This window comes from Austrofundulus limnaeus, unplaced genomic scaffold, assembly GCF_001266775.1.
Source record: "Austrofundulus limnaeus strain Quisiro unplaced genomic scaffold, Austrofundulus_limnaeus-1.0 Scaffold10, whole genome shotgun sequence".
Classification (NCBI taxonomy): domain Eukaryota; kingdom Metazoa; phylum Chordata; class Actinopteri; order Cyprinodontiformes; family Rivulidae; genus Austrofundulus; species Austrofundulus limnaeus.
Window position 1 is genome coordinate 2667800 of NW_013952412.1, and position 11598 is coordinate 2679397.

At 39.8% G+C, this 11598-nt stretch overlaps 2 protein-coding genes across 2 annotated transcripts in view; both read right to left on the reverse strand.

Annotated features, from left to right (window-relative positions):
* The window catches only part of galnt2 (UDP-N-acetyl-alpha-D-galactosamine:polypeptide N-acetylgalactosaminyltransferase 2), a 64877-nt gene extending 57565 nt beyond the window's left edge, over positions 1-7312 (reverse strand). Inside the window, exon 1 of the mRNA XM_014001815.1 lies at positions 6870-7312. Coding sequence (XP_013857269.1) covers positions 6870-6965 — 96 coding nt within the window. The 5' untranslated portion in view covers positions 6966-7312. The remainder of the gene's footprint in view (positions 1-6869) is intronic.
* Positions 7313-8805: 1493 nt separating this feature from the next.
* urb2 (URB2 ribosome biogenesis homolog) overlaps positions 8806-11598 on the reverse strand; it is a gene marked incomplete in the record, with an annotated part of 16073 nt that continues 13280 nt past the window's right edge. The window contains 1 exon segment of the mRNA XM_014001816.1: positions 8806-9470. Within this exon segment, the coding sequence (XP_013857270.1) occupies positions 9273-9470 (198 nt within the window).

The window sequence follows — 11598 nt, forward strand, 5'->3', positions numbered from 1 at the left end:
TGTGTGTGTGTGTGTGTGTGTGTGTGTGTGTGTGTGTGTGTGTGTGTGTAAAACACACATTCTGTGACCTGAATTAGGAATAGAAGCTAGCGTTTTCTACAGAAATGTTGCTTTAAAAAAGAAAAAGCAGCCGTATGAGTCAGAGTAATCACGCTGGCTGCGATGACAGACGTGCTCATCGATAAAGTTTCAGACTGCCACATGCAGCTGCAGAGAACACACTCTGGAACTTTCGCTCTGAAACAACCAGATTCATCACTGCGCTGATTCATATCTACTCATCTCCCGTCTTTAGTTTTCTCGAAGATGAGAAACCTGCGGGGCGTCAGCGAGTCACCTGCAAAAAAAAAAAAAACTAATTCCAATCCGAAGCTTGCAATCAGCAACAACTTTTGTAAGAGCAGACCGCATGTGCACAAATTATTCTGCAGTCGTTCTTCTTTCCTCAGCAGTTTTTGTCACATGGAAAACACTGAGTGTTTTATAAGAGTGTTAAAGTTAGAAGCTGCTTTTCCCGACATTCTCCGTCTGTATTTTAGCCGTCTAACGTCTCACTGATCAGCTGTGAGAAGCTGGGAAGAAAGAAAAAATAAACAAAAACAATCTCTTAGGTTAGCCCAACAAGAAAGACTTAAATGGGGCATCCTGGTGAGGCAGCCGGCTCATGTGTGCAACACTATCCTCCCGAGTACAACAATGCGCTTACAGAGACTCGGGTTTGTTCTGTGTTCAGCAGCTGAGTGTTTCCCAAAGCTTCCTGCTACTCTATCTGCCGTGTTGTGAGTGTGAGAGCAGAAAGAGACAAAATAATACAAAAAAAAAAAAAAAACAGAATGTGCAGTCATTGGGGTGGAGTGGACTCTGTACATGTTTTGATGCAAAAAAATCAAAATAAACTGAATTATTTTTTCTTTTTCAAGACATTCTTTAAGTATTTCATAAGTTTATCTCACAATGCTGTTTTAAAACTACCAACATTACATTTACTAAGCTGTAAAGCATTAAACTAAGCCGATTTCCTGTCTGTTCACAAAATAACTAAATTCCAGTAAACTTAAAATGGATTAACTTTTTCACAGCAACAAAATTTTCCACCCATACTGCTAAAACTCTCTGATGAAAAACTGAAAGAATGTCTTCATTAAGTTTGCTCTTGACCTCTGAAAGTAATATTTTTTTGTAAAGCTGCAACATAAAAAGAGGGAAAAGGCTGGTGTGTAGTTTAGTCAAAAGTGTCTTTAAATTGGCRTACACACTTCAAATAAAAAGGGAAAAATCTCTTAAATGGGGAACTTTTTTGAGCTTTGAATTTTACGCTTTGATCAGAGGAGCTGGAGTATCGGCAGGGAGTGACGAAGACGAAGAAGAAGAAGAACTAATTCTTCCCACAGATATGCTGTCCTTTCAGATTCCTCAGAAAAGGTTGTTTGATTTATCTGCTGTGACCGCGTGAATCCCGAATGCACCTCACAGAGATCGGGATCAGCTGTGACACCGGAGCGTTCATCTCTGTCAGGTGGAATGGATGCAGTCACTGTGTGTGACGGGGGGGGGGCTCGGGTCCTGGCTTTAGGCTGGTTTGAATATAAATATTAAGTATGCTTTTCTGACTCATATTCATCAAACTGACGTGAAGAAGCAGCAGCAACGATGGGACTCTGCTGTGTCGCCTCTTATCACCAACATCTGAGAGAAAAACATCCAACTACCAASAGCAGCTACACTTTACACCTGCACACAAACACTAACTTTGTCATGCAAAATGGAGCAGGAYTCTATGAATTGTGTAACTGATTTTGTTGTTCCCATTTCTTAATACAGCTGGTATATTAAATTTCTTAGTAGTATTTTAGCACYGATAAAGTGATTTCCAAACAGCTAATAGCTGAAAATGGTCCCTATACTATCTGAAGGTCGATGCATCTTTGAGCTCTTTGAYGCAATTTTCCAGTTTCATAAAAATACAGGGTGAGTCGAAAGTCACCGTTTTTTAATCCAATATGGCAGCCATGTTCTGGATATGGTCAAAAAGATAGGCCCCTGTTATTCCCCTTTGTCTTTCTGAAATAAATGTCCTGAGACTTTTGACTCACCACATATGACTCCATTGTTCCTCTGCTGTAGATGATTTTCAGCAATTAACTGTGGTTGGATGAGAAGTATAATTATACCATTCTCACACCCTTGTTCGTATGTAATCCATAACACCTGTGCATGACACAAATCACACTGCAGAACATATCAGCTGTATGTAGCCTAGTATGACGATGACTGTGGTAGAGATATTTATGCAGCTGAAACAGGAAGTCTGGGCGTCCCACATGTTTCAACATTACAGTTATTGTGGCCTTAAGGAAAAATTATTTTGTGAAGGTCACCTCACAAYAGATGTCATTTTGAAAATTCTAACTGCTCACTTTTACTCAATACTTTTAATTTTAATACTCAAAAAGTAAATTTCAGATGTATGTACTTAAGTACAGTAAATGTCAGATACTTTAGGACTTTTACTCTGATAATATTTTTAGGAGACTAACTTTTACTAATTTTATGGTATGATACTTGTACTTTTACTCAAGTATCACTGAGGTGCTTTACATAAGACTGGTGGAAGGAAGTTAATGCTAAACAGCTAAACGGGTAAAAATGAGAGACAGTCGCTCAGACGGCTGTTAGTCTGCGTGACTCGTCTTTGTCTCCTTGGAGCTGAAGACTGGTGGGACTGACACAAACCTGTAAATGTTAGCCTGTCACTTAGCTGTTAGTAGGCCCAAAGTTGACAAAAACCTAATTTAGAGGAAGCTAATTGGTCTGCWAACTAGGGTTGGGCAATATTGGCAAAAAAATTCATCACTATTAATTGTGGTATTTAGCTGACAACGATTAATTTGACGATTAATCCCCTGGAGTCCCTTATGTCTTAGTCACATGACCAATTTAGAGGGAAAGTATTGCTCTTCATAAAAATCTATTCCAAATTATGTCAAAATTACAGACTTCAGGCTATACATCAAATTTTAAATTGTGTTGATAAATAAATAAATTACAGAACTTTTTTTTAATGTCCATCATATTTGAAGCGAAGAGGAGCATCGAGCGGGCTGACCGGGAAATCTCCACTCAGTCTGCCTGGAGGCATTAATCGTATTAATCGTGAAGTGCCAWAAAATAATCRATTATTGTTTTTCTGAYGATTAATTGCACACRATACGATTATGCCCMACCCTWCTGCTAACGGTTTTCAAAGTTAGWGGATTATGAGTTCCTGAWGCTAACTGGTTAGCTGTGCCAACCACTGATGATTTTGTTTTAGGTCTGACATTTTTTTCTTTGTCCTCTGCTTTTCCACTTTCCTATTTTTCAAGCACAGACTGTTTGTATGTAACAGGTTAAACCGGGTCATTACTGTTCAGTTTTTAGCAAAACAACAATTTAGTTTCTTTTTAAACTAACATTATTTTGTTTTTGTGCTTTCAAAAGCATAGCTTTCTACATCAGAAAACAACACGTGATATTCCATTAAGTTCCTACAGGGTTTGTTCACTAATCCAAACAGCCAGGCAGTGAAATCCACTTTCGCATCCACACAATTCAACACATGTTCAATATTTAGAGTAAAAGCTCTAAAGTCTTAATCATAGATGTTCTGAACAGTCTGGATCCTGATGAGGGTCATACAGAAACTGGAGCCTAATGCCAGCTGTCAGTCAAGAAGCAGCGTTTACCTTTAGACAGGTCAACAACGCATCACAGGGACAACATTTAAAATTAGGGATGCACGATATATCGGTATTGATACCGGTATCGGCCGATATTGGTCATTTTTTAGAATATTGGTATCGATGCGATATGTAAAACTGGGCCGATGTTAATGTCCGATATTGATGTTCCACTTTTTAGCATCATGTTTCTGTTTTGGGAGGGGAGATGGCTGGTTGAGTGGTATCTGTTTGATCCTGATAGTGATACTGATGCTTCACAGCCAGGAATAACTGAAGTAGAGCCATGTCATTTATTTACCGTATCAACAACAACAACAAAAAAAGACCCCAGTGAGTTTGTGCGTATATGTATAATATAATTTGTGTGTTTGTGTAATATCGGTAAATATCGGTTATCGGCCGTAGCAGCAATAATTATATCGGATATTGATTTCGGCTGAAATTTTCATGTCGGTGCATCCCTATTTAAAATGATTAAAATTGTAAAAAATATATATTATTACTGGTTATGGCACTGATACAACACTACTAATAATAATAATTTACCTTGAGTTAAAGTTTACTATCAACTATTTTTGTCCTTTTTTTTTCTAACAAGCTTGTTGACAAAGGTTTCTCCTGGCTGAAAGAGAAGGAGGGTGCAACATGAAACAAGCCCTCTACCTGAGCAGCAGCAGCATTGCTGTTTAAACAGATAACTGTCCCTCTCTGTGTAAAGACACCTGGCAAGGTGCGCCCCATCATCCATATTAATGTCGCTCGGAGAAAGTTGCTTATCACAGTGTGTTACTTTGACCTGCCGCTACAAACCTCAAATAAACAAAACACACAGCAAGCAGAGCTATCAGCCTAATGGAAGAGTAAAAGGGCTGCTGTGGTTGACTGGAGCAAAGCAAACACAGAGGGACAGATAGGACAAGAGAGGCGGCAGGTGGGATACACACAGGATACACACACACACACACACACACACACACACACACACACACACACACACACACCCTCATCAAGAGGGGTGATGGAAGCAACCCATTTACAGCACTTTATTCACAACAGGGTGCACAGAGTCACGTCTACACAGGTGTTGTGTATTGCGTTACATCTGAACACCTGCAGGACGTTCAGTTTGCACATCTGTCAAATCAAATATAGGCTGGGGTTATTATGAAAGGCTTTACAGAGTCCACAGCTCACAAACGAAACTTAGCACAAARAGTAAGACATTTTGTGTTTGGTAGAATATTTCTTTGTTGTAACAATGCTTWTTGGCAATAAAACTTTTAGCGGGCACGTGAGTGGCAGCACCTGGAGGTACCAGAAGCTCAAAACATGTGTCAATAGTAGGGCTGCCACAAACGATTATTTTAATAATCGATTTTTTTTTCGATTAGCCGACTAATCAGATCATACGTTAATTGAATATAAAACATACAGCTTATTGTGCCAGAATGCAGCTGCTATTATATAACCATCGTTAGATTTTAGCTATATGCTAACTAAAAATTGCTGTGGAAGGTAAGTTCTGCTCTGCAGATATTGTACAGGTTTCTCTTTCATTTTCTTAAAATGATCCCACACTTTTGAGCTGCGTTGCTGGGTAGCCATGATACCAGAGCCTGTCTGTATAATGTCTTGTGACGTCCACGGCCTACCCCWGTTACCACTACTGTGCATGTGTGTCAAGGACAGAAAGGCAGATGTGGCAGTGGAAGGTGTCAAAGCAGTTTGGAGAGAAAAACAAAGTAAAGAACAAAAAAAAAAAGAAAAAAAAGGAAGATGATTAATCGATTATTAAATTAGTCATCGATTATTTTAATAATCGATTAGTCGTCGATTAATCGATTAATTGTTGCAGCCCTAATCAATAGCAAAACATGCTGTTTGGTAATGTCAGAGACGAATTGGGCAAATCTCTGCTCATCTCACAAAATGCATGTTCCTTACAAATGTGGCACAATTTAAAAAGGCTTTCTATCGATATAAGATTTATTGCCAGGAAGCATTGTTACACCACAGAAATAATCTACCAAACACAATTTTCCTTACTTTTTTTGCTCAGTATATTAGTACACATACATCTGAGGAAAAACACCTTGTTTGTTGGATAAACTAATCYGATCAACACTGCAGCAAGTCCCAAAGGTCAGAGGGGTCATTTCAGAGCCTGTAGTTTGTGATGCTGTTCATTTCTACCACGCTCAGGTGTTTCTAATATGGCTGCAAATACCTGTCACCTTCATTATTGATTAGTCTTCCAGGTGAAAACTCAAGTAATCTAAGAAATGTCAGAAAGTAGACCTCGGCTTTCAAGTTGACATTTTATTTTGTCCAACTTTTTGTTTATGTTGGAATGGTGTTCAGAAAAGCACTTGAGCTTGATTTATATGAATAAAATGTGTGTGACTGCCACAATCAGGATATTTTTTTTATCACTTTTAACCTAAATTAATCTGATTTTATTCCAGTCATCAACGTGGAGCAGTTTCATTTAGCTCACAATGAGAAACTGGAGAGTAAAATTAAATTAAAAAAATAGTGGCTTTGACATGAGCAGACCAGCCACGTTGCTCAGACAGTGTTTAATGGAAATGTCTGAGGCCACCTTTAGAGGATAACCCCTGATTGTGACAGGAGTGATTTAAAGCTGAACACTTCCTGATCTTTGCTTCAGCCGCTCGTGCTGACGTGCTCGCGCTCTGCGGGCCCTGAGAACCAGGCCGGCACGTTCAGATTAAAAACACTTATCTGCATTATTATGGTGTTATGTTCACTAATTAACCGGCATGACCACCGCAGAGTCTCCCCACCATCTGCCCCGGTCTGAGCGTGCGTCCATTCCGGCTGCCCGCCCGGGGGAAGGCGATCCCCGGCACCCGGTGTCTGTGCACCCCGACCGGSCAGAGGAGCCACCCCGCAGCCCCTGTCCGTACTTATCTCCACCAAATCAATGCCTGCCCACAGATACTAGCAGGCCTTTTATCACACTGCTCACAGCATCGTGAAGCCATAAAAATACACAAACCACAAACCTCCGAGGCAAAACAGCGAGAAATCACATCTTCGCTTTGTCCCGGAACGAGCCGTAGCCTCCGGGGTGGACCGAGCACCCAGAGGGGGAAAAAAGCGGTCGAAGAACGGGAATCCTACCTTTCGACTCAGCGCTGTCCCCGAATAGAAGTAGTAGGCTATTCCCAGGACCCACAGCACCGCGAAACACAGCAATATTCTCGATTTCCTCCGCATGGCTGTGAGGGTTTCGTCGTTTGCTTTCGCGGCTCTCCTCCTCCTCCTCCTCCTCGGGATGAAGCAGCAGCGGCAGCAGCTCTTCCCGGTCCGCCGTGTTCGCGCGGGGAGCTTCTGCGTGCGGCTTCGTTCAGTCAGCAGCGAAGGGGGAGCCGAGGGAGCAGGAAGCAGCAGCACGCCAACATCAGCGGGGTTAGAGGGCAAAGACTATAAAACCCGACTCTAATCCAATCAAACACCGGCTCGGGCTGCCCTTAGAGGAGAACCGGGGTGAGTCGAGCCGTGCTGTGCCGCGCTTTAAGTCGGCTGGACTCAGGGTGGAGGCAGGTCTCTCTGTGGGGAAATGATTGTTGGAAATATTCGTCTGTGGGAGCAGCGAGAGGAAATAATCACGCTGACACGACTGCAGTGTCTTTGTTGGGTCGACAGGGGGCGCCAGAGACACTTTAAACTGGGTTAAAATGCAGCAAACAAAAGCTTCATGTAAAAAATAAAAAGCTTTTAACTGGCCTGGTATGAACCTCAGATCTCATATTTAATTGATTTAATTTATTCAATAATATACGTGGATCATTCATCTATTATAAGTGCCACTTTTAAAAGAGCTATTTGATCACATTATTTTGTTTTAAATAAAATCATTGTCATTTTTTATTGGTTAAAATAAATAAAACTTCTGTGGCAATAATTTTATTTTTATTTTATTGCAATTTCAGTACATTCAGGAGCCAAAGCTTTTAAAGTGGTTATAATCAGTAGGTTTACAGACTTTGTGAAGATATTTTAAAGTACTTTTTAAGACTTTGGCTGCTTTTACACACATTTTCTGTTTAGTCCTTGCAAATGAATATGACAGCATAATGTGCAACACTAAACTTTGTCATGTGGAGAACCTAAAAGTCAAAATATAAATATTAAATCCTGATTGTGACAGTAAACATTGCCCTCTAGAGGAGGCATCTCTGCTTCAGTGAGATGTTTCAGTTATCAATCTTCCACTTTTTAAAATCTTTTTGGAGGTAAATGTCAATAAAACACCAAGTTGTAAACCACTGAGCACAACTACTGAACTTCTATAGGCTATATAAAGTAGTAGTAAATGCTGTTCATAATTATGACAGTGCAGTTTCCACCCTGTTCGTATGAAGTTAACAAAACTTCATAAAATAAGGCCCTGTGTGTTTGTCACCAGTGATGAGTGTTGTTTWAATTCAGTTTGTAAAATGTTTAATGGTTTAACCTTCAATAAACTGTGGTTAAAGCTGAAGTCTCTCCGATAACATAAAAGCTGCAAACACTATTTACACTGATTTCATGTCATTTATCTCTAATGATCTGACTTATTAAAATAAATTCAAAAAGCACACAGCYGATTCCATTTCTAGCCATGAACTTCAGTTTAAGCACTTTACTGTGAAACCATTGGCAAAGGCACCTGATTCACATGTGAAGAAGAAAAGGCAACAGATGGTCCAATCTAAGGCGTCAAAATGAAAGATGACTGTTTACCATAGCATGTTGCTGCAGGGAACAGCAGCAGGTGGTTTGTCACAGCTTTAAAGCTGTATTTATAACAAAAGTTGGGTGTTTTGTCACATTGCAAACAGATTTAAAGTGATACTGTGAGAGGGGATGTGTACCAGTTCAAAACTAACCCTGCTGCATTAAACAGAATATTTACAGTATGTGCTGCCATAGTGAGGTCAGGACCCCACATCAATGCAAAAATTTTTTTTGCTTTAAACAGCAGCAGCAAAAAAGAAGAAAAAACTCTTAAAACCTTTAAAGATATATAAAAGTCAGAATCATCTGTACAGTAACCCCAAACATCCTGACATAATTATGAATTTGATATATTTATTTGTCTTGGATAATAAAAGGACCAAAACAATAACATGAGTAGCATGTTAAACAAAAACACCCTGAAAACAGTGTATATAAAATATTATTGTTCAAAGGCAACGTGGGCAAAATAAAATGACAACAGATGAAATTTAAAGTACATGTTGTACATTCTTACATATTTCAACAACCAGTTCTTTTGACCAATAATTTTAAAAAAATGCTGATAAAAAAATCTATTTTCTATGAGCTGCTGACTCCATCAGTTTGGGGTCTCTGTCCCATGAGAAAACCATTAATAGCTTCTGCTTCCTCAGTCGCACCCACGCTGAGCGTTTTGTGTTGAATTCAACCGTTTATGGTTTGTGTACATCCCATCTTATGTGCATATTACAAAAACATTTAAAAATGTCTAAAATATACATGTTTGACCTCTGAAGTCAGCATTATGTTTGTCCAGTGGGCTCAGACGGTGTACTTCTCCTCTCCCTGTCTCTGTGGTTTGTGGTAGTGGGTGTAGCTGCCGTACAGCTCGTTGAACACCTCTCTGACCCCGGCATTCAGCCCGGCCTTCAGAAACTTGATATCGTTCTCCCAGCACAGGTCTAAGATGCAATAGATGCCCTCTGTCAGTTGATGTTTAACGTGAGGTCGTAGGGTGACCTAAAAAAGGCAGGAAAAAATGGGGGGAAATTATCAATGAGTGGGAAAAAAAAAAGAGCAGGAGACAAGGAGACGAGAGGGGAATGTTAAACTCCTGTTACCGCAGCACAGATAAAACTGAGGTCCAACAATGTCTCTACGGTCCATAAATCAAAACTCTGCTTCACCTGAAAAAATACCATCAATGTGCTGAAATTTACTGGGCAGAAACTAAATTTTATTGCAATTTTTAAACACATTCTCAGTTTTAACATTTTCCATAATGCACTTCGAAAAGATCATCTCTTTAAAACTGATAAAATTGTTGTTTTTTTACYAGATCTGGTCAAAAATAAACTGACTTTTATTCAAAAACAGAGCAGCAATTAAAACAAGAGCCTAGGTACAGATTAAAGATGTAATAATCTGGATTTGTGCTGAACTGCAAATAGCCAAAATAAAAAAATAAAAAATAATACATTTATGCTCATATTATAAGTTATTTTCTTTGTACTCTAAATTCATTTTACTCTAAATAATTCAAGAAAAATTTGGAGAATTAGATTTATTCTTTAAATCTGAACTAAAAGATCTACATTGTTTTTTTCCCCACACTATATTTAAATTATGTAGAAACTTTATCAATTCAGTTTTTGTAGCCTAAAACTTGAGTTGAAAGCTGCCTTTTTTCTGAGTTCTGCATCAGAACAGAAGCAGAGCAGCTTTTTTCAGGCAGCAAGAAATCCAACCCTTCAATGAGCATGCCTTTCTTCCTGCAACAATAAATAAATATATAATAGTCAAAGAACAATCACTGTGCTCAGTGAACCCTGAGAAACTCTGAGAGGAGGATATCCAATAACTTCTAACCATTCATGTCTGTAATATTATACTGGCACAGGTATACAGGTTATGAACACAGTGTCCTGATACAGTCCACACACGTTTGTCATCCATCAGGAATAAATGAGTTTAWCACCAGCTGCTCAGAGCAGTCACTGAGGGATGATTACGATTTTTTAAAAAAACAGGCTAAAACTCAGGTTTAAGTTTGTTTTTAAACCATTACAGAAAGTTCCTGTTGCTCCACTTTAATCATTACACCTGCATCAGCATAATTTTTTTTCTCGTAATAAGTGACTTTTTTGAACTTTGACAGAAACACACAGGTGTGGCACCACGTTGTGAAGGAGCAACACATGTCCAGGAAGCAAGACGTCATAAAGGAGCAAGACGTGTCAAAGGTGCATAACGTCTACGAGAAGCAAGACGTCATATAACTCCTGTCATATAACTCCTGGCTGCTACAGAGACAGAGCTCTGACACAAATCACCTCTTTGTTATAAAGAGCAATATTCGTTTAAAAAAACGTATTCGAGGTACAATTTCTAAATTACTGAATGACTCAAACATCTCTCTGCCTGTCTGTTAGTACTTTTAAGTCGATGTCCTAACGTGCGTCTCAGCTGGAAACTGCTGATTCAGGCAGGCATCACGGTAACCACAGTCTGGCAGCAAACAGTGCTTTTCAGCTAGACGTGACTCACTGGACTGAAGGAACATCCAGCCCTAAGCTGCACTGCTGCACATGGAGTTACAGTAATCCTGAGGTGTCCACTGAGATTTGTGAACACCTACAATTTGGCCAAAGGAAACATTTCCCATGGCTGCCCACTGAGCATCAGCGTCTCTGTCATTCAGTTCAGTGGTTCTGAGACAAACTGGGGTGGATCAAATGATCAGCTGAGCTCCAGCCGCCTGCCTGCAGTTGTGTGCTCCACATACACAAGACAGGACAGACTGGTTTCATGGGAAATTTCTCAACTAAATGCTGCTTTAAGATGCAGAGGATAGTCATTCAGTGTGTATGTGGGTTTGTTTCTGGTGACATTTGGGGACAATTTTAAGACAAAATGCCTTCCTTTGGGGACAAGTGGTGCACTTCGGGGACAAAAGTCGAGTCCCCATTTGGTTTAAATGCCATTGGTGGGTTGGGGGTTGGGTTTAGGACCAAGGTTTGAATTGAGTTTAGGTTAGTTTTAGGGTCAGGTAGGTATCTGTGAGGTTAGCCTTAGGGTTTGTGGTCAGGGTTAGGCTGTAGAAATGTAATGGAAGTCAATGGTATGTCCCCAAATGGATAGCTGTGTG